The 24,570-nt window shown below is 36.1% G+C and overlaps 1 protein-coding gene across 8 annotated transcripts in view; it reads right to left on the bottom strand.

Moving 5' to 3' along the window:
* Positions 1 to 5,913, bottom strand: part of LOC126380789 (aquaporin AQPAe.a) — a 72,846-nt gene extending 66,933 nt beyond the window's left edge. For 3 of the 8 annotated variants that reach the window (XM_050030405.1, XM_050030417.1, XM_050030409.1), the window contains exon 1: positions 5,583 to 5,913. In XM_050030405.1, the coding sequence (XP_049886362.1) occupies positions 5,583 to 5,610 (28 nt within the window). In that variant the 5' untranslated portion in view covers positions 5,611 to 5,913. Of the gene's footprint in view, positions 1 to 3,599; positions 3,743 to 5,582 lie in introns of those variants that run through there. The other 5 variants (XM_050030396.1, XM_050030413.1, XM_050030424.1 and 2 more) reach the window with 4 other exon arrangements.
* Positions 5,914 to 24,570: the final 18,657 nt, after the last annotated feature.

The following is a 24,570-nucleotide window of genomic DNA, read 5'->3' as shown; positions in this document are numbered from 1 at the left end:
AAACGTAGGTCCCGGGTTCGAATCCTGGTGGAAACAAATCACAAAAATCACTTCGTGATCCCTAGTTTGGTTACGACATTACAGGCTGATCACCTGATTGTTCAAAAGTAAGGCACGTTAAGCCGTTGGTCCCGGTTACTACTTACTGATGTAGGTACGTGTATGAGTTATGTCACGGACTTTTGGCGGCTCAATAATAACCCTGGCTCCAGGGTTGATGAGGTTGGTAATCCACCTCGTAAACACACGATAGAAAAGATTCATACAACTGACAATTGTAAAGTATCAGAAGGTGTCTTCATATTGGGACACTCAAATGGATAAGTGAGAAAATATTTTTACGGTAACAGCAGCCCAGCGCAGGGTTGGTGTTCTTGAATGATCGAGATACTGAACAGTTCAACACAAACCCCCAGCTCAGTAGAAAAGCACACTACTATTGAAGATGTTAGTATAATTTAACATACATACATACATACATAAACTCACGCCCGTAATCCCTAATGGGGTGGGCAGAGCCACAAGTAATCAAAGACAACTTGCAGCCACTGTTGATACGATGTCGTAAGCTGGATGTGAAGAACCCATATGGAGTATAATTTAACAGTTGAAAAAATCAGACATAGGAACAATTTATTCACCCACTATGTTATATAATAGGTATTAAATATCTCCTATTCCCAAGGATACTTGGAAGAGATTGCTACTTAGCAATATGGCCGCCTGTTGTACTGTTTCTCTTTTGTTTTGTATTTTGTATTTCCTGTGTGTGTCTGTAAAAACCGGACCTGTCAAATCTTCAGGTTAGGTAAGCGGACCATGTGAAAAACGGGATAACGCTAGGGAGATGATTTCCTGCGTAATAAAGTATTTGTTATGTTAAATTATGTTTTTCATGTAGACCATCTAAAAATTATCCTCCGACAAAATGTACAATTATTGATGACCCCATCAGAGAGCTAACGTTTGATCGTAGAGTAAATAATTCTTAGATAATGCAAGTCAAACATGAACTACCTACAAAGAGTACTTATAAAGTACTTATAAAGAATTTTATAAAGATTGGTAGAGACAGATTTTAATATTTTAATTACCCATCCATCATAATCAATTATAATAGTAGTCATCATAAAACATGTGTAAGCATAGCCTCTTTAAAAGTATGTACAGTCATAAGCAATATTATGTACCCACTTGAAAACCCTGTCGCACTATCATATTTGATATTTAATGAGACTTACGGTTTTAATTTGTCAAATAAGTTAATGAGACATGGTTTCAAAGTGTATACATATTAGTACTCGCGACCGTACCTAAGTACTTTAATAAATCACAGAAAATTGTCACTAAGAAATTATTTTTGAGCTTCTTTCGTAAGTTAAATTAAAAAAAAAACGTATCAAACTCTTCCATCGTTCCAACAGGGGCTGCGGGCTATCTTATTGGTGACTTGTAGCTCTGTCTACCCTTTTAGGGATTACGGACGTGACTGTATGTCTTATGATATCGTATGTTCGATCACGAGTACTAATAATGTATAAATTTTTAAACCATGTCACATTAACTTTTTTAACAAATTAAACCGCAAGTGTCACTAAATGTCAAATATGATAGTGCGACAGGGTTCTAAAGTGGGTACATGATATTGCTCATGACTGTTCAAAGTATGTTCCTCATTATCTATTAAGTCTATGATTGAACTCTGAGCACTAGCATTGTTTAAAACAAGTGGCGCAAAAAACTTAACACATTTTATAATGGAATTCTTAATAAGCTGAAAATTAAATCTATCGCGTGTCGGCGTTGTTAAATTTGAACCGTATTTTTTTTTAATATTAATGTGACGTAATAACTTACAAGACGCGTCACTGTGCTATCATAGTCCAGTTAAGAAAACGCGTGACTAAATGTAAAGTTACGGGTACGAATCTCCGGTCGGACTCAATTCGTATTTGTTTTTGAACCTTTGGATCACGGTCAGTGGTCTGCCGTTCTCGGGAATTTTTCCAATTTAGGAACGGACCCGGCAGATTTTTTTTTTCTTTTGACGTGACTTATTTAACTACTTGGCCGGACGTCCCGGCAGTAAAACGGCGCAAAACTTATACGTATGGAAAAAGAGCATTACCTAACTTTTAAGCAGGTAAGACCAGAGTACAAAAGAAAAAAAAATAAAAGAAAAAAAAAACTAAGAAAGAAAAATTTGAAAAAGAAAAGCAGCTAGAGACAGAGAGCAGTTAAAGAGTTTCTACATGTAAGCTGTAGATGGGCTGATTTTCCCTTCGGGTTGGAAGGTCATGGCAGTCGCTTCTGTAAAAAATCAGACCTGTCAAACCATCAGGTTATGTAAGCGGTCCCTTTGAAAAATGGGTTAACGAGGTGATAACTGGTGATGTAATGAACCTACATTACAAAAAATTATATTCATAAAATTACCTTTAAATATAAAAACCTTATTCCCTGAACTACCCTCAATACGAATAAATATTTGTCAGAAACAATTCCATTAGCGGCCGCACCTCGCTTTCGCATATTATTTTCCATCCTCGTACCACTCCCATACAATTCTATTTAGGTGCAATTGCATCATTCTACGTAATGTAACATAGTAATACTTAGATGTTTTTTTTTTTTATTTCAATGGTGTTTGTCTTGGGGCGAATAAAAACATAGATCATCATGTCGGACCGTCTATGGGCAATGTGGTGGAACATGTTGCCTGGTTTCTTTTATCTACTTATCTTTGGACATAAAAATCTGTGTTTCTTCTTCAAGAAAATGCATTCTTAAATAAGTGTTTAATCACTAGAAATTTCATATCAAGTGTTATAACGATCGTCATATTAAAATTGTGACTACAATATCACATCTCGTATTCTGATTCTACGTACCGCAGTAGTATTCGAATTATTCATTAAAAACATACATAACAGACGCTTCAAAAATATAACTATTATGGTCAAAATCGCAAAAAAAAATATAGGATAGTAAATAAAACAAAAATAAAGCAATGAATTTCTTGTTGCACACGAAGAAAACAATTGACATTGGAATTATTTATTCTATATTTTTATTCGATTGAAACATTCGAAAATCGAATTATCATTCGGAACATTTATTTTCAAATAATTTGATTGTTCATATTTGGAACAATCGCCCATAACTAACGCGGTTATGAGGATGGGTGCATAAGTATATTTTTGTATACTATTTAAAAGTACGTATAAGTAAAGTAAGGACAATTTATGTGAAATAGTTTTTGATTTATGAGGGGGTCAAAAGTGGCTCCAAATGGTTAGGTTAGGTTACCGTGCCGTACCGTGCTAAGATATACTATTGACTAGATAAAACAATCGATAATCGAAAAGCGATAATTAATATGCCACAACGGTCGTCTGAGCTACCATTACTGTAGTTAGCAGTATCAGTTTACCATTTCTAATCGAACAAAACTCATTGTTCTAATAAGACAAACAATCGTGTTGATAAATTCCACTAGGTGATATAATAAACTTACTGCCCTATTTTTTTTTAAATTAAATACAACCATTATTATGATTTATCGTATTACAACGATTTTACTTTGTTTAGGTACTTACCACGTTGGTAACGCGTTAGTAAATCGCTATGTTCCATATTGCAATAGGGTTTTGGTGAAAACTTGTCCGATATAATTAGTTAATGCAAAAAATAAACAAGAAAAAGGTGAAAACTTGCTGCTATCTCGCTTGTCTGAACACAAATAACTGAAGCTTTATGGATGGAACATGAATTCGTGACTTCTATAAACAAGTGTTTTATTGTACCATTACCTAGTCGAAGTATTACCAATAATTCTTCTTTAAAACAATATTTAAGAAAAATGAAATCACGGATTCGAAATTCAGGCGTTAATATATATATTTTTGACGTAACTTATTGTAGATTTGCCGCAGATGGCATTAACTACTTGGCCGGACAAATGGGGAGCGCTGAAGGCTCTCACCCGGTACTACGTTTAAGACAACAGGCCTGAGGGTGCCCAGTTGGGCGCGAACCTCGGGTCAGGGCGTCGTCTGAGAGAAAAAAATATTTGAAAGAATTACCCTAGTGGGTCGATAGCGATAAGCGCTGAATGAGGGAGCGTTAATATATATACTTAGGTACTTATATTTGTAATATGACATAGACACCTGTAAGGCACTCATACGCATTGATTTCACTCATTTTTAACCGACAGCGGCGAAGCAAATAGGCCCTCCTATTTGCTTCGCCCTTATAATCTTGTCACCCCAAAATGGATCTGAGAGACTTAATAGTTAATGAAAATGGATAGGTGCAAATAATAATTTATATATTGAAAAAAAAATCAATTTTGGTTTTCTTGCTTGAGATACGTGACAGATCTTTTAATGTTATATACAAAAAATACAAAAATACTATATTTAATATAAAACCTAAGGTATTATTTTTTAAGTGTAAACTATGACGCGGTAATCCAGGCTTACGTTATTAAACCAAGATGATTGATTGCACTTCCTGAACACATTATCAATGCACATTGGAGACACATGTCATACCCATGAGTATTGACACAGATAAGAAAGTCTCATTCGCCGTTTGAATATACGATTTAAGATTATGTACTTGTAACTGTATTTACTCATACCGTAGTATTACTGCTTAGTCTACGCTCATACCGAAAAATATTTTCTTCTATGCTTGACTGCGAGTCAATAAAAAACAGAACGAGTTTAGCTGCTTATCTTTCCAAACATACCTTCAAAGCTAACAGAGAAATTATATTCTAACATCGATTGGCGATGGGATGTGAAGTAAATAGCGAATTGAACGGGGAATCACCTTACAAAATTCGGATATATTTGTCATCTCATACTAAAAACCTACATGTCTTACAGAATGCCAAAATAAAAATTCACCGTGGATTCAGATTCGGTTTTCTAAAATTAGCTTCCATAATTGCACTGCTGATCACTTATCACCATACGATTCATCATATCCATCACATAGTTCATCATGATTATTAAGAACATGGACCCTAGTAGGGTGTTGCAAAATTTGAGCAGACTACGTGATGGTCAAAATAAATAAAAACATAAATTCTCAGGAAGTAGGTATCAATTAAAAGTAACTGCAAGTCTTGAATACTTTCATGACTCTCCCTACTTTGTTAGGGATAACTTGTGTGGGTTTATGCTAAGTGTATGAAATATTTAACTAAAAGTACGTAGTTTTATTTATTTCTAAATCAGCATTTAATTAATGCAAAACACTTTATCGAGATTACTATAATACCTGCATTGTGGTCTTTATAATCCATTAATGTTTAATGAGTGTGAAACAAACGAATTATACTTTTACGATTATGGCTACTTACTAATTTAATAATTTATTGGCTTGTGCCCAACAGTGGGAGGTATATAGGCTGTATGTTATGTTATAATTAAAAGAAAATGTGAAGGATGCAGATTAATTATTTTCTACATTAAATAACTGGAATTATACTCAGAGAAAAAACTAAAATAATAAAAAATACCTAAAAACGAAACGACAAAAGATTTTTAAAAATTGAAAAATCTTACCAGCTTGTGCGTTTTTACTTGTTGCCATGTTGATAGTTACGATCTATTTCTTGTTGAAATATGCACTAACAACGACGTTCCGCACTGACCGACCGCGAGTTCGTAGTTGCTACGTCGCTACGAATCGTGCGCACCTACAACGACTGCTCGAGTTCACTGAATTTTTGTACCGCGTCCGAACACCGCTCGGTCCCAACTGAGAATGAGAGCTAGCTATCCAGACTATTGCGGGGTTAGATAAGTTAATTATACAAATATATTAAAAAAAAAACAAACTGTTTATGGATCTGGCGGCCTGTACACAGCCACAAATACAAGCGGTTACTGCGGGCGACTACATACATCCACTTCATAATATTTTATTACAATGACACGATAGTTACGCCCCAGCAACTTACATTGTTTCTTTAAAACCGCCATGAAGTTTTCAGCAAATCGTACCTACCTCAGGTTATTATTAGCCCACCTAGTTTGAGCCACTAGGTCACTACTGTTACACCTATTAAATCATATTCAACTATAAAAAATACTTTTCGGTCAATAGAAAACATACATCACATCACTTGAAGTGGCATGTAATCGAATCTCGGTAGATTTTAAATTAAATTTAATGTCACAGTACCAATGCCAGATAATAATAAATAATTAATACAGTGCTTTAATGTCCATTTCGTTTAAAATACTTTTTGGTGAGTGGATTGGAAAGCTGAGCCATAGTGAAAGAAATATACCTACTACGGTTGAGCCAATGATAGCGGGAAATTAGAAAGGTTATTACTCCCTGATAGCTATAAGAAATTAAATAAAAATTCAATGAACAATATGAGACAATTATGCGATTATTAATAGATTCGCATAATTTAATGTTGTTTTAATACTCAAATGTATTTTAAACGACCATTAACTTTAAAATAATATGATATACGGATTATTTTAAAGGCTCAGTCATGATTTCTATTAAAACATGTAGTTTATACATCAATACATCATAATAATAGGATAAAATTATGTCAGATAAAAATGTGTACATTTCATCTGATATTATCGTATGCGATTTATATTTATATGTGTAAAAGTGAAGTCCTACTCGTGATTTAATTTGGTCATATTAATTATTGAATACGTTAATCAACGCTATTTTATCAAAAAATCTGATAGATTACTTCACGGGCAAAAGGTATAATTAAAAAAACAAGCAAATAAGCATATCGTAGATCTGTATCTTCGAAATAGCATTCTTTAGCATCGATAGATAGGTTGAGTGTCTGTAAAGTTATTCAAGCCAATTAATTCAACGTAATTTTCAAAGATAAACTTGTTCAAGGTCAATTTTACACACATTTTTGTTACTTTGTACTTTTCAGGGCAATAAAGTGTTTTCTACCTATATACTTACATAAACTCTTGCCTATTTCCCACCGGGGTAATCTGACTGTGGAATTCCATTTGCTTCAGTCCTGATCACCACGTTTTCTGCGAGTATCTAATTATCTATATAGCCAAAAATGTCTCATATATTTTAATATCCTGGCGCAGACGTCGAAACGTTACTTTACAAGTTCTTGAAAGTAGGTAGCATATCATCTGAATGCCGCAAAAAAGTTAAAAACAAAATTACTTAATGTACAAAAACGACACCATGATTTTACTTTAAATTGGTATTCCCGTTTAACTATACAATAAGTTGGTAAAGATCTCACAACCCCTACTAAGATCAAACAAAATAATTTGTTTATACTATCAAAGTGTACGCCCACCTGTACGTATTTACGGCAATGTGTTAGCGCCTTTATTATTATTGCGTATGGCAGACAAAAATAAAATATCCTGCGTGGATCAAATATCCAGCTTAAGCTCCCTTAACCAAGTCTCTGCTGCATCCGTCACACAATGCAGCTCGGCTATACCACCTGGGAACTGGTGCAGAGGGCACTCGTTCACTATGTGAGATATGGTTTGATCCGGGTGACCACATAGCGCTAGCGCCTTATTTCACTAGGACACTATTGTTGCGGCACCAGCGGGAAATTATACGGGATTCGGTTGCCGGCAACCAGCCGGGTCTGCATGATAACTAACCAATAAACGATACGAATGCTATCTACGTAGATGGACGTCAAACGGCTATGGTCGAACACATTGGAAGGAGGAAGGTTGATATAGTTCGCGCCATGGTCGGCGCGGTTGCCGTGCAGAGCCTATTCCTTATACAACTTGAGATAGGGCCCTTAATGTACACAGAGGTAAATGCATTGAAAGGTACCTAAGCTACAAATGCCTTTGGTCTTGGTTCCATATAAGACCATTAACCCCAGGCGGCCCCAGGGGGGAGAGAGTCATCTTCTCTGCCCTCCACTGGGGCAATTCCTGTTCGGCGCGTCCTTGCCGCGGGGGTGGGCGCCTCTTACTTCAGTAGGCTGGAGTGAGATGGTGGCTGAGTTTGAATAGGAACCCAGACCTACGGGGTATAACGTAGAACCCTTGGATACGGGTGAAGACCTCAACGGTTGCAGAGGCGAAGATGGGAGCCATCGGTACGGAAATGCAGGACGGAAGGGGCAAGTCACAGGGACTGTAACCTGGAACCTGACAGAGGGTAGCTGTAACTGTCAGTACTATTCAGAGGCGGAGGAGATCTGAGTCCTAGTATGGCTTTGTAATAGACTACTCTGGGCGCCATGCCATTTGCGTCAGACAGAATACTGCGGGGCGGAAGGCAAGAGGGAAACCACTGCCCTATTTTTCCCTAAAAAAGTAGCATGGAAATGCTGCACCGACAAGAGCGTGGCTCTTAAATTGACGATGATGATGCTACAAATGCATGCTACAATGTCTCATTCTAATTTGTCATTCTGCTTACTCAGTTTGTTATATTAAAAAAACGTTATTGTAACAAAACTATGTCCTGTGCCCAGCAGTGGGACAGCTGGGGCAGCAGTGGGGTGGCTGTTTATGTATGTTACGTAATTTATGTATTGTAACCTAATTGTAACAACTAATTGATAATGTGACACGTGGTAGGGGTATTTGCACTGAATTGTACCTATTGCATTTTTTTATGTGTTGACAGTGCAAAAATGGCTGGTCCGTAAAGGTGAGAACGCTACATAAAGGACGGAAACACCAATTATACACTTCGATACGATCTCACAGTACAGTCATAATTAGACAGAAAAACATACAGTGTGTTAGTGACATCGTCACAAAAACTTTGAGGGATTATTCAGACTATGATTCTGAGTTGATATCAATTAGAATTTCAAAGACACTAAAATTTTCTTCAATTTTCCGACAGGAAATTCCACCTGTAAACAATACCCATCCGTACTTGTACGGGGTGTAAGTGACATCGTAACGAATACTTCACCGAATGATTCGGCTCATTATTCTGAGTAAGCATCAAGTAGAATTTTCCATTGTAAAAGTATAGAATTAAAATAACTTAATTAAAAAAAACACAATAAAACATTAATTTTGCGACAGAAAAAAATCCACTTGATATTAACTCAGAATCATGGTCTGAATCACCCCCCTCAGTATTCCTTACGATATCATTAACACCCTGTATGAAAATATGTTTAATTATTACGTTATGATTTATAGGTAGAATGAATAGGTATGCCATAGAAATCGGCTTAGGAAACAGAACACGTTCAGCTACTAAAATCCGACTGAAGGATTGTGCTACTGTCCTTTCTAATATGATAAACAGGGGGTTAAAAAGGCCACATCAAAGCAATTCATTTAAAAAAGCAATATTACAATTTGACATTTGCGCTTACAAAAGTTAGTGCGCAATGCTGTATGCTTTATGCAATATTGCTTTTTTAAATGAATTGCTTCGATGTGGCCCCCAGTTGTTATGGGCCATAGCGATACAATCAATAAACGATCCTATAAATCTTAGGACGTCGTGTCAACAGTGGCTGCAAATCGTCTTTACTTGTGGCTCTGCCTCTTTAAGGATTACGGGCGTGAGTTTATATAGGTATGTATTTAATTTTGCAAGCATGCAATATATATATATATATTATATATATGTGTATATTACGTATTGATTTCCGTGTGGTGTCTGTCCTGTGTTAAATGTAATGTACCTGTCTGTCTGTGTCTGTGGTGTCCGGAAGTAATAAATGTTTATTTCTTTCTTTCTTTTATACGGCATGGCACGGTATGTGTCGCAGAAAAACAAGCATATGTACCACCGATTTCTCGCATGATCTTAATGGTGAACTTAAGCAAATAAAACATTTTCAACAAATAAATTCCTTCGCTGTTTCCATCCATTTAACAACAATTGACATTTTTTTAAACAATAGCGCGCTAAAATATTTCTAACTATCAATTCATGCGTGGTCTATAATAAATAGCCTATTGTTGTCGTACATTTAATATTATCCAGTAAACCACAAGAAATAAATAATATTTCATTGTAAAATCCGCATTATTTTATATTTATAGAGCATTATAATATATGTTTATCCTTTTCTAGTTTCACCCATGCTTGAAGTCATATTTTATCTCATGAACAATCACCATTGAACATTCGAGCGCTTATTTGCCCAAAGTACGCAAGCTGACAAAGTAATATGGATAGCACTTTTGTATTGAAAAAATCCCGCGAAACCATATGGACAAGAACTGATATTTAAAAATTATAATTTGTTTTAAGGAAACCTTTTCTTCAGGGATTTTTTACAGGGTTATTTTATTTCATTCAACCGATTTTATATCAAAGTAAATTATTTTATGTAACTTCTATATTTTAGCGTTTTTATGAAGATCAGGTGAATAAGCGCCCAAATATCTCATCACTGCTTATGAACTATGTTTTTGTATAAAAAATAAATTCCAAATGAAAAATAAATACGATATCCCGTAAACTAAACAAAACATCAGCAAGTAAGACCCATATACGTAGATATTTAAACCACGTAAGACGATATATAAGCAAGTAAAGTAAGTTAAGTACATAGAATCTGCAAAAAACAAAACACGTAAACAGATGCAAAAACAAATCGTATTAGTAAATATGCCACGCATTGATTTGATGAATAATTAAAGGCACATCAAAGTATACTAACTAGTTACCACAAAGATGCAAAAAAAATGTAAACATTGAATTGAACCGATGAAACTGCTTAAAAAACTTATCGTCTTGGTGAGTTAATGGACATCTCAAGGTTCCGTATCTGAAACATAATCAAATTAAGTAATAAGTATGCGGAATTAATAAATAAAACCAATTTCACGCGTCTAACAATTCTATCATGATTGGGAATTTATGTTTTAAATACATTAAGTATTGTTTGCTTTGTACCTAAGTATGTAGTCGTTAAATGAGCCCTGTCAGGGGCCTTTGGCGGGTCAATAGTAACCCCGACACCAGGGTTGATGAGACTGGTATTCCACCTCACAACCCACACGATAAGAAGAAGAAACTTTATAAAAATAAATAAACTGAGTTTCGATTCGTATTAAAGATTCGGAATATTGTGTTCACTAACACAGTTGGCTCGACCATTACAGGCGGCGATACGGCTCACCACATATCACGTTGGTCTAACAGATACCTTGTTGAGGTGTGGGTGCTTATTTCATGACGTACCTCCGACTGCCACAATTGGGATAGTCGTGGGCTATTGCTATGTTATGTAACATAGTAGTATTGTATTGTGACCAAGTCTCTACATATTTTTATCTAATTAGGGTTCTTACTCTGGTCGTGCATCCATAGAACGAAAAAAATAACAAAACTCACAGATAGATATCTACCAACGTACCAACATCGGAGTATGTCTAATGTAGGTACAATGTCCATTTGTTATCTATCCGAGCATTACATAACGTTACACAATGTAATAATGCCATTAACAGCGCATCAAGCTACGCATTTACACTGCTTAATAAAACGGACACGAACTACCGTCGAGATTGTTCTCATTGCTCTATACAGGGTGTTAGTGACATCGTAACGAATACTAAGGGGGATGATTCAGACCATGATTCTGAGTTAATATCAAGTGGAATTTTCCGTTGCAAAATTCATGAGTTTTTTTAGTTTTTTTTTTTTAATATTTTCAATTCTATAATTTTGCGATGGAAAATTCCACTAGATATTAATTCAGAATAATGAGCTGAATGATCCCTCTTAGTATTCGTTACGATGTCACTTACACCCCGTCCAAGAAGTATATACAGGTAGGCATGGGTGTTAGTTACATCGTACTGAATATTGAGGGGTTGATTCAGACCATGATTCTGAGTTGATATCAAGTGGAATTTCCTGTCGGCAAATTCATGAAAAGTTTTTACAATAAAAACCAGATAATATTTTAAATTTGTCAGAAAATAAATTTAAAGCTCATGTGAAGCTTACTTTATGTAAAAAAGCTTATTATAAGATTAATGATTACCTAAATGATAAAAATGAATGTGTTCCTCTGGTTATTAAATAACTTGTAATGTACCCTCATTGATTTTAAAGATGTGTTGCTGTTGCAGTTTCTTGTCATTTCTTCTACTCAGCCTAACACCTTGCGAAATGACGTAAATTCAAAAATGTTACATTGACCTTCAACAAGTTTATCCATGATAATTACGTTGAATAAATGATTCTGATTTCTGTGTTTTTTTTTTATTATTTTCATTTCCATACTTTTGCGGCGGAAAATTCCACTTGATATCAACTGAGAATCATAATATGGATAAACCCTCAAAGTTTTCGTTACGATGTCACTAACACCCTGTATATTTTAGAAAACATACATTTTAACATTATCGGTCTTAAAAATAAACAAGCGGTGAACGAGTATTTAAAGTATTTGACGTCCAAGCAAAGTTCAATCGAATTTAATATTTGAACACAAGTGTTTACGGGTTGTTTATTTTTTATTGGTAAGACCTTTTAAATGTAGAGTACCTATGTCATGATACAGGTCCCGCGGATTTTAATGGAACTAATTGACAAGTCGTACAATTTGGTAGATCTTGCGACGCCAGCGCCCCCGCCCGCGGAACTTGTCTCGACGCGCGTTGCGACACAACAACAACACACACACAACAACAACACACCAACTTTACTGTCACCTTAGATTTTGCAAACTTAAAATAAAAAGGTGTTGATAAAGTGATCATAACGAGGCTATGACTAACGAATGGAAAAACTCCCACCCCGATACGATTTCCCTCAATCAGCACTTATCGCTATCGACCCTATTGGGTCGATTAATTCTTTCAAATATTTTTCCTCTCAGACGACGCCCTGAGCCGAGATTCGCACCCAACTGGGCACCCTCAGGCCTGTTGTCTTAAACGTTGTACTGGGTAAGAGCCTTCAGCGCTCTCTTTGTCCGGCTAAGTAGTTAATGCCATCTGCGGCACATCTATAACAAGTCACGTCAAAAAAAAGGAAAAATCCTGATGATGTTCCTTTGTCGTAAACCTAAATAATTGTTTAGAATGTTTGAACTATTTTTTTTATAAACGAGCCAAAATTAGACAAATTCTTCGTATCGTTGTATAATGGAAACAATTTTAATGTACTAAGCAAAATAGGTAATAAGAATAAGACAGGCTTAGCAGGTAATGTAAGGCCATTCAGTGTTCTTGGAACATCTAGATCGTCGCAATTATAATGCAATTCATGTCCACGGAAGTACTTGGAATATAAAAATATATTAGGTACTTATTAGGCCTTCTTTAAAATGTAGTACAGGTCATAAGTACATCACGATTTTTACACGTACCTATTATACCATTTTGACGGTGGTTTAAAATCACAACGGAGAAACTTTACGATTTGAGCATACATAAAGTTGAGCCTGTTTAAAAGAAAATACTTATCGACTAGTTAAAAATCCCATTTTGTATGATAAAATTATTATTTATTCCACTTTGAATCGTCAATTTTGTTGTAAGTACGTACTCTGAATATAATATATTTTTGTCGCTCGTCTCATCCGCCTGCTGAAATGTACTGTTATGCATCTTCTCGACCTGCAAAGACGATAAGTAACTACGCGAAAATCCTCGGCATAGCGCCTTACACGTTCTTGAAAATTTTCCGTAAGAAGTAAATGCTATTAAAAAAATAACTTATATTATATAAATAACAGTAATAAGTAATAATTGCATTATTTATTACATAATTTGTAAGGAGTTTCTAAGTTTTTTAACAGGCTGAAATAAGAGTAAACTATATTCTAATAGCCCAATAATAGCCAGATAATATAACAAAAAAATTAATAATTATTTTTCTTTTTAGAGTTAATGGCAATGAAATCAATATTTTTTCAAGGATAACGACCAGTAAACAACAAACGTTTCTAATAAAAACTTGTTGAATACCATTATTATTCCATTTAAAAAAAGTAAAACAAATATTTTTCTTTCTTGGGTTTTAAACACTTAAAGAGCGTTTAATTTCCGAAAATTTACAGATGCAACAGATAATAAAATTAGCTTATAGCAACAATATAAGATCATCGTTAGTTTTAGCGGCGTTTCGGGGGTAGAAAGTGATAGCAGTGATAAATTATCACGACATAATATGTTTAAATAGATAAGAAATGTGCTCGGCGGCGCCATTGTTCTGCTATCTTGTTTTATAGGCAAACTTTATATCAACGAACGTCACACAAGGTCGTTAAGAAATATGCGGTGCAATTTTGATGATTTAGAAGATATACTATATACCTGGGTATAAAGATAAGTTTTTTGTAAGTCTAGAGTCATCCATCACAATATAAGTATATTTTTCTGTACTTAGTTTCTTTAATCTTATTAAAGTATATTGTTATAAGAATTTGCTGAACAAACAGGACGTGCATTTCGTACCGGGTGACAGCCTTCAGTGCACCCCAAATAGTTAATGCCATAAGAGGCAAATCTAAATAAGTCACGTCAAAAATAATTAAATGAACAAACAGATTCAAATTCCAAATTGGAATCCAACTACAAAATTTGAACTACTTACAGACAAATGAGCAATGTCATCGGTTTGTCCAAAAGGAGACATTGAAGCAATTCATCTAAAAAGCAATATTGCTATTTGACATTTTTGTTGACATTCCGCACTTGTTTTTATATGCGCAAATGTCACATAGCAATATTGCTTTTTATATGGATTTTTTCGATGTAAGTAGCCTTTTTAACCCTCCTGGCCACTAATCGTTTTGTGAACGTAGTTACTTATAGTAGACACAAATTACTAGAATCTTATTAATTAACACTTATTAATACTTAAATCATCTAAGGCTTAGTATGTGGGCTTGAATTAGACACTAGCGACAGATATGAAGAGGAAAGGTCGTGTAAAAGCCGATATAATTAGTAGCAGGAAAGTGTTTAGCCGGCAATGGCGACCGAAGGAACAGCCATCATTTGAATATTGATCATAATCATTTGTACTCTGCTGACGACCCAACCATCAATGTTTTGGCATAGGATACCTTTCCGGTATTCAGAGGTGAATTTCCGGATTATTTTATTCTCAATAAATCGTTCCGATTGTCTATATGAAACAATTTATTTTTTTAAATTTCGTATGAAAGATCAGCTCAACACACACAGAGGCGGTACCGCGAGGGTTGCACCGTCGATCATAATCCTCCTTTTTGCTTCGCCATAGTCGGGTAAGACACAATTATTTACGCGGCTCAAAACGCTACAGTGCAGTCTTGTAAATAATGTTTGTGATGGTGAGAAAATAATGGTCAATTTCAAGAAACCCTACAACTTTCGACTGCACGTGGCTCTACTCCTACGGATTACGTAAGTAACGTGTACATCGTGTATATGTTACCAAATAAATCGTCACGTCGATTTTTCCAAAATATAGCAATATAACTGCTTATAAAATTGAACTCTAAAAGCGCGTCGGCCGGCTGATTTGATTTGCTTTATGTGCTTTGCTTATTAATTCATGAAAATAGAATAGAAATTGTTTATTATAAAAGGACGCCACAAACAAAAACAAAACAAGAACATCACTAAAAATATAGATATTTTTATTATTAATAATTAATTGTTTATTTATAGTGAAGTTACCTTCTTCTCATTGAAGTAATATAGTCATCCGTTCAGTCTATTGACGTACAATATAGCCGCGTCCTTCTGCTATAATCAGTATTATGTTATTAACGTACTTTATATAAATCCTGAGTTGAATGCAAGTGACAGCATTTCTTGGACAATTTATATAAATAAGGCTATAACCATTATAAGGATAGATAGATAGATAAAATCTTTATTGAGGTTTAAAACGTTATATTAACTAATAGAAAAAACTAAGTGTAGGGGTGAAAATAAGGATAGGTACTTATATAATTATGTAAGTATTTAATTCTAAAGCACTTATTTTTTTAATTTAAATGCTTTGTGAGATAGTGGGTCACAGTCATGGAAGTAGCGAATCTAATTAGGTAAGTTCGACGGCAATTCTGGGCACCCCTTTAGGTGTGTCTGTCTGTCACCAAATAAAAGATAAGAGGAAAATAACCATGTCGCTCGTTCATAAAATTATCATACGTAGTGCATGAGACGAGGTAAGATTTAACTTCAGGAAATGACCCGAGTCGCGGCCGTGGATTGGACATGCTGGCTGCGTGCGCGCAGTATTGGATGCGGCAGATGCGCACGTCCTGAATTTAAAATTATACTGCGAGATTATCACACGAGTGTACAAATAATCGCGAGAAAGTTGAGGCACTTTATTTTGCGAATGGGTGAAGAAACAGTCCTTTTTGAGTGTGACCTGGATCACGCTGGTGGGAGAAAAACTAGAGTAGGTAGGTTTCATGATGATTCTCCTACATATCGGATGTGTGTTATCTATATAGCTGTTGGCCCTCACAATTTTATATAGGTATCCTTTCATAAAAGTTAGTAAACACATCAAAATAATAATGTACTTACTCGTAAAAGACAAACATAAAAGGCAAGCGCAAACACAACATCATAACATAACAACTTGATGAATTTATTCTATATTCTGATGTACAGAGCTTTTAACTTCAAGTTTAATTTTGTACACTATTGCGGAAGAACAGTGAGCACATATTTCCGCATAAAACAATATTTATGTTTCCATAAATATATTGAGACGGGACACATGTTTAATTCTTAAGACACTCAGAGAGCTCTGACAATACAGTTTATAAATCACGGAGGCACTTGCAATCTGTTGCTCTTTTGTTAACAATTAATAATAACTCTACTTGGTACTTACCTAAATAACATTTAAGTAAGTATTTATTTACGGACGTGAGGGATATAGTTTGAAAATAGAATACGAGTAGAATTGAAAGTGCCGTTCCAGTAAAAAGGCGCAAAATGTATATAAAAAGGTCTTTATTACCTAACCTTAAGGCAGGAAAAACCATAGTACAGAACCGAACAATTTAAAAAAGTTAAGCAGCCAGTGTTATTACTATTAAAGAGTTTTTACAACGGAAACATTCCCACTTTGAGAACATTCTCGGGAACGGCATATCACTGAATGCAAGATTTATTTGTTATTATTATTTCTTCAGAGATAGTTTTTTATTTGCAACTTTCTCATGCGTATATGTCGTCCATCTACTATTGTTGGCGTCAGATCTGGCAACCCCCGTTGCCTAGGTATTGTTGATATATGGCGCTTAGCAACGGGGGTGTAAGTTAGGTGTTTTACATTATAATATTTTTGTGATCTTTTACTCTTTATTATACATTAATACTGAGTTGGTCATCTTTCATTTCGCTCGCTAATAACTATTAAATAAAAAAATAAATAAATAAAATAAATTCAATTTATTTCAGGCATGTAACCCATATTTAGTACAGATTATAAAATTACAAAATTAAAATTACGAAACTGGATTGGTTCTTCGAACTCCGGAAGTCATATTTTGTCTTTTTGTAAATATCCAATTAGAACTTATGTATGTCGCCAAATTACGTAAGTTCTTACAGGATATTTGCGAAAAACCCAAGGATATTTATTATTATTTATATAATTTAAGGGTACTTACTTAAGTAATAATATTGACTTTCGGTGTTCGAAGATGTACCCACCCATCTAACTATCTATTTAATATCTATACCCTTACCTACAGATATGTATATACCTACTTATTATCTGCTTCTTCTTCTAATCCTTTTATCCCCTATTGGGATGTAGAGCTCGAATAACAGATTTCCTCTCCTCGTGATCTTCTGTAGCCTCTGTAGGAGTTTTATACCTATAATGGTGGACCCTAAAGACCTTGCTGGGCTGGATGTTCGACCCTTCTTCTCTACTCGTATTCTTGTCCACCGCACATTGAATTGTTTGATCCACCTTAACTAAAACCTCTACTTCTGTTCTTTTAGCGGTCCACGCAGCATACAGCCTAGCCGCACTGAATGGAAAACCTTAACATGTGGTTGCGATCCTCAGCAGTGAGGGAACGACGAAGAAGAAGAACCAAAACATTAAGAAGAACTCTTACATTTTACGTTTCTTAGCAGCCCTAACATAAAAAAACATGAGTAGCCTATATACTGGGCCCAGGCCTCCCCTCAATCAAACTGTAGGTTATATGGAGTATACTTCACCATGCTGCATCCTTGCGGGTTGGTGCAGACGTAACGGAAAGTTTAAATATTCCGAATCTAAATCAAGATCCGCATACAAAGTGATAATCTGGTATTTTTATGATCGGTTGTTATATCATCACCATAAAGAAACGTCATAATCAAAGATGATATCCAAATAGCACCATGCAGCATTTTATCTTTACGATATGTACCTTCTGATCCAATTATGAATGAAATCTGAATCTGCAATATGATATAAGCCATCTGGGATTTCATTTCCCGTTCTATCATAACTACTCACTTATTACATTTCGATCGAGTTGTGTCTCAAGACCTAGTTTCAAGCAGAAGTAGTGGTTTTGTTAACATAACCCACCCAAAAACAAAAAGCTCATAAGGTTTTATTTGTGAATTCTAAATGTTGATGATAAACATAACATAAACTGCCTATATACGTCCCACTGCTGGGCACAGGCCTCTCCTCAATCAACCGGAGGGGGTATGGAGCATACTCCACCACGCTGCTCCACTGCGGGTTGGTGGAGGTGTTTTTACGGCTAATAGCCGGGACCAACGGCTTAACGTGCCCTCCGAAGCACGGAATCATCTTACTTTTTCGGACAATCAGGTGATTTAAGCCTGAAAAGTCCTTACCAAACAAAGGACAGTCTCACAAAGTGATTTCGACAATGTCCCCATCGGGAATTGAACCCGGACCTCCAGATCGTGAGCCTAACGCTCTAACCACTGGACCACGGAGGCTGTCAATGATATCCATCTTAAAATTAGAATAACAGTGTGGCCGCAATTTGTTTCAGTAATTCTTATGGATTGTCAGGGTCTACTTTGGCGGGGGATTAACGCCCTCCGTGGTCCAGACGTTGAGCGTTGGCCTCACGATCCGGAGGTCCCGGGTTCACACCCCGTTGGGGACACGTCGCAAAAACTCTTGTAATATTTGTGTTCCCTAGTTTTGTTGAAACGTATAAGTAGGTATGTGTTTTATGGTGGACAGTTTGAATTTGCGACTATAACTCTTAACAGTTGTAAAAGAAAGTTTTTAAACAATTGTTGACTGTGCCGTCGTGGAGCTCGGTGGCGCAGCGGTTAACGCGCTCGGTCTGCGATTGTTGAAGTTAAGCAACTTTCGCAAACGCCGGTCATAGGATGGGTGACCACAAAAAAAGTTTTCATCTCGAGCTCCTCCGTGCTTCGGAAGGCACGTTAAGCCGTTGGTCCCGGCTGCATTAGCAGTCGTTAATAACCACCAATCCGCACTATGCCCGCGTGATGGTTTAAGGCCCGATCTCTCTATCCATCCATAGGGAAGACCCGTGCCCCAGCAGTGGGGACGTTAGTGGTCTGACGATGATGACTGTGCCGTCGTAGTGTATGTTGATTGAATTCAATTAACAAGCGCCACTACACATCGAGCTCGTAGCAAATTGCTCTCAAGTAGGTAATAAAGAGTTTAGCAGCAATTTACCTCATATCTCACATCGATTGTCTTCTACATAGCACAGTAATCAGTCTAAGCAATAATCCTCCTTGTTGCTCCAAGTAATTACACAAATTATTTGCCACAAGATAAGATCAATCCGAGATCGTGCGTCACAAGTTTACAATGCATTATTAAAATTATCATGTCAGGAAAAATACTGATAGTCTTTTCCGTCCTAAGAAGTCACTCGCGGAACTTGATGTAAACTTATAAGTGGTTTCTAAGTAGCCGCTCATTTTGAACGTAAGTAGGTATTTTTCTTGTTACACATTATGACGTTGATATTAAGTTTAAATTGCAGTGCCTTTGTTGATGGAATTGTATGAGACGTAGAATAATTGATATATTTTTATAATGTTCATCATGTAATTTTCTTAACTTTAACTCCCTGGTAGGATGTTACAAATGACCACATACAAGCAATTCATCATAAAAAATATATTGCAATTTTCTGTTTTTTGTATTTATTTTTTTTTTCTTTGTATTTTCCATTTTTATGTTTTTACAATAAATTAGCTAGAAACACATCTAAAATTTTACATATACTTACGCATGCAAAAATAAGTGCGCAATGCAAACAAATGTCAAATAGCAATATTGCTTTTTTAGATGAATTGCTTCCATGTGGCCTTTTTATTACGCAAGATCTGTAAACCTAGGGTGATATTAATAAATTAATCTCACCTGAGACTGCCCTCAAGATCACGCTCAAGTCCCCGTTATTATATAAGAACTGTTACTTTGACATGATCTTGAGGGCAGTCTCGAAGCTGAGATTAGTTTATTAATACCACCCTTAGACACGCTAGTTAGCAAGCTACGCAAGCTAACACTAGGTAGCAACAGACACGCTAGTCTCAATCCAGACAAACAATTTTGGGCTCAATTTTTACTCGTAATGAAGTTAATTTAATAAAATCTAGGTTTAGATAGATGAAGAAAATCACATCAGCGGGCCTAGCACCGTAAGCACGCGACTCTTTCTCGCCGTGACAGAGATCGTCTGTCTCTTTCTGTGCAGTACTGTGAGAGAGTGACGGGTGACGTATATCGAGGCGAGAAAGAGTCGCGCACTTACGGTGCTAAGCCCGCAGAATATGATTTTAAAAAAAGCGCTTTCGTGGTTTTCATTTCACTAGAAGGAGTCGATAATGAAAAAGACTTACTTATTAGGTAAATATATGCGACGAAAGTATAATAAGAATAGAAGAAGATACCCCTTAGAAGGCCCAGGAGGCAGTCCATATTGTTGGAGGCTAAATTATTATTCGCATTTGCTATTTAAAAACTTTCAAAACACATTACTTAGTCAACTGTTAATAACGTTTTACACATGCATAAGTACTTATGCAAAAGTACAGTGCAGGGGTCACCAAATGGGGGACCGCGGTCTGCGGAATCTAAGAATATCAACATTAAAAATCAATTTAACATGTGCCAATGAATAAAGAATAATGCCCTTTGCTTTGTCCAGTCTCTGGATAGCCACGTGACAACGGTGCTTTTTGGCCCTAAAAAGTGACATCCGCTCTTAGAAATATTCGATTTCTATTCAATAGAGTAGAACTCCCAAGGGTCAATATTGTATAATTTACTTAAAAAACAGTGCCAAAGTTTTCCTGAAAATAGTTCGCACAACCAATACTGTATACTTTCTAGACGACGTCCCCCAAAAAAAATACAGATTAACTTTCTAATTTCATGGATAACAATCATATGCATCTTTTATCTTTGCTTTTGAGTATAAATGATGACCCTTGTTATTACACCCAGACACAACAGATATTCCACCCATTATTATTCTGATGAAAATAAAGTGAAACAATATAGGTTCTATATACGTATGTGATCCAAATATCAACCAATAATTATTTTTATATACAGGGTGTTAGTGACATCGTAACGAAAACTTTGAGGGTGATTCAGACCATGATTCTGAGTTGATATCAAGTGGAATTTTCCGTCGCAAAAGTATGGATAGGACAATAATTAAAAAAAACACAATTTTTTGACAGGAAATTCCACTTGATATCAACTTAGAATCATGGTCTGAATCATCCCCCTCAATATTCGTTACGGTGTCACTAACACCCATACCTACTTGTATGGCTACCGTATGTACTCGTACGGGGTGTAAGTGACATCGTAACGAATACTGAGAGGGATGATTCAGCTGATTATTCTGAGTTAATATCAAGTGGAATTTTCCATCGCAAATGTATAGAATTGAAAATAATTTTAAAAAACTAAAAAAATACATGATTTTTGCGACGGAAAATTCCACTTACTTGATATCGACTCAGAATCATGGTCTGACTCATCCCTCAAAGTTTTCGCTACGATGTCACTAACACCCTTTATGTTTTTGCCATTACATTATATTTTTGTATACTTATATACCCCAAGCAATGAGAAAATAGATAATTATCACGTTAAATCTGAACAGCGCTGTCTATTTTTTTTTTTTTTTTTGGGATACGTATCCTGGAAGGTCCCTCATTGACGAGACGTTCGTGAGCGAGATAGTTGTCCCTCGCCGTGGTTTGCTAGTCATCATCTACCAAACGGGCGACAAATGTATTTACTACTTTAAAACGGACCCATCATCATCAGCCCATTAACGTCCCCACTGCTGGGGCACGGGCCTTCCCTATGGATGGATAGGGAGATCGGGCCTTAAACCATCACGCGGGCCCAGTGCGGATTGATGGTTATTAACGACTGCTAATGCAGCCGGGACCAACGGCTTAACGTGCCTTCCGAAGCACGGAGGAGCTCGAGATGAAAACTTTTTTTTTTGTGGTCACCCATCCTATGACCGGCCTTTGCGAAAGTTGCTTAACTTCAACAATCGCAGACCGAGCGCGTTTACCGCTGCGCCACCGAGCTCCTCATAAAAACGGACCCACAATGAAACTAATTGGTTACCCCTGGTATACGGTCATCTCTTCATTACAATAACACAAAAATATAATGAAGTGTGAAGCTTAAGCTCTAACCTTACTAACCTGTGATAAATGACTGACAATTTGAAATGGCCTTTTCATTCAAAAACATCATATTTTAACTCTAATGTACGATACATAAAATTGCTTCAACAAAAGAACTACAATAGAGAAAGGGACAGTTAAGTAATAAAGTAGATAATAGTTAATACGTAATATGTAAGTAATGTGAAAAAAATAGAGATAATGTCCTGATTTCGAAAGTTAAGAATTTATAAGTTCCTAACTCAGGTAAACAAAACAAAACAGGTAGGTTGATTAAGGCAGGTACGACGAATAGAAGGGAAGTTACAAGGAAAGAGAGGAAGGGAAAGACCAAGAAGAGCTTACATGGAGCGGATTCAACTTCAACTTTATGGTTGTATGGCAACCGGTCGTCACAGAGTGATTAAAGAGAATGTGTCTTGTAGAACATGTCTTGTAAGGAAGTGAAAGAATTGGCCTTTGATAGACAAGAAAGGAGAATGCTACACCGACAAGAGCGTGGCTCTTAAATTAATGTAAAAGCAGGTATACATACACATACATAAATTCACGCCTATTTCTCACCGGGGTAAGCAGACTATGGAATTCCAATTGCTCCTATCCTGGCATAGTTATCTTGCTTACTCTACATACTAGTATGAATGGTGTGACTTTAATTTGGAGCGTATTGAAGTCATATTATCCAAGAGACTAGTTTTGATTTTTAGCCTTTTATAGTAAACCTCGCATATCATACTTCAATTATTATACAAGCGGTACAACCGTGTTCAATTGCGTCTATTCTAAAGCTTTTGTCCGAGCCGCTGACGAGATGCGCACGCGCTTATTTCTGCGAATCCGTGAAGGTTGTCGCTCATCCGTGGAGCGTGCAGTTGCTGGAACTAGACATGCCACAGATGTAGGAATTTGCCGTTAGGGTACTGGATATGAGTAATAAAGTAGCAATTATTGAATATCATATAATCGTCTGGTAATGCATAATAGCTTGTAGTTAGTTATAGGTTTTTTATTGTTTTTCATACTTAACACTTTCAAGGACAGAACGTCTAATGACGTTCCGATTCCAAGGTGTCATACTATCTATTACGAACCATCAATGACCTATGGTCTCTACCCGTGAAAGGGTTAATACTCGCCCGTAAAGTCCGTTAGTCCTTAAATAGACTCCGGACACAGGTTGGCCGCTGCAAGGATAATCTCTGCAGGTGGGGATACCTGGCTGACGGTTGCGATGAGTGCGAGTGTGGAGTATCACCCCAAACTATGGCTCACCTTTTGTGCTGTCCTAAGTGCCCTAACACCTGCGCTATTAAAGACCTTCACGAAGCCACTGACAATGCCGTAAAAAGTGATTCGGACGGGATTTTAACACGCAGCTCTTGTCATGCTCATGTCAAGCCGGGACGTTATGGTTTACATTACAACACAGGGTCTTCATCCTGTCCATAGGTTTTCTCCGAGATTAACCCGTCCGAATCAGACTGTTACGATAAATTTTCTCTTGCTGTAATTAGTTATATATGGAGTACGGAACGTATATTTTACTTACGTAGATACTTGCTACTTGGAAATGATTAAGAACATATTTTCGAAAATTAATATTAACTACCCGCTTATTATATTGTGGGTACTTTAAGTACCTGCACGGGGGTTTTACGTCCAATCTACGTTAGTATTATTTACAAATCAAAATCTTTTTCAAGAAACAAAATCAAATAAACGACCTACACTGCCACGGGGAAACCCAAAACAATACAAAAAATCACTTGAAACAAATTATAATTATGATAATTGCCACCCTGCTGCATCTAAATAAACACAAAAACATGCATTAGTATAAAATGGGTACTAAATAATACCAAAATCATTCCAGTAAGATGTATTTATAGCCCTAAGGTGGCAAAAAATACATAAGTCATCGCGATGAACGCAGATT

This window comes from Pectinophora gossypiella, chromosome 3 (genome assembly GCF_024362695.1).
Source record: "Pectinophora gossypiella chromosome 3, ilPecGoss1.1, whole genome shotgun sequence".
In the NCBI taxonomy this organism is placed as follows: Eukaryota; Metazoa; Arthropoda; class Insecta; order Lepidoptera; family Gelechiidae; genus Pectinophora; species Pectinophora gossypiella.
The sequence above is the reverse complement of the archived record's forward strand: the minus strand, read 5'-3'. Positions and strand labels throughout refer to the sequence as shown.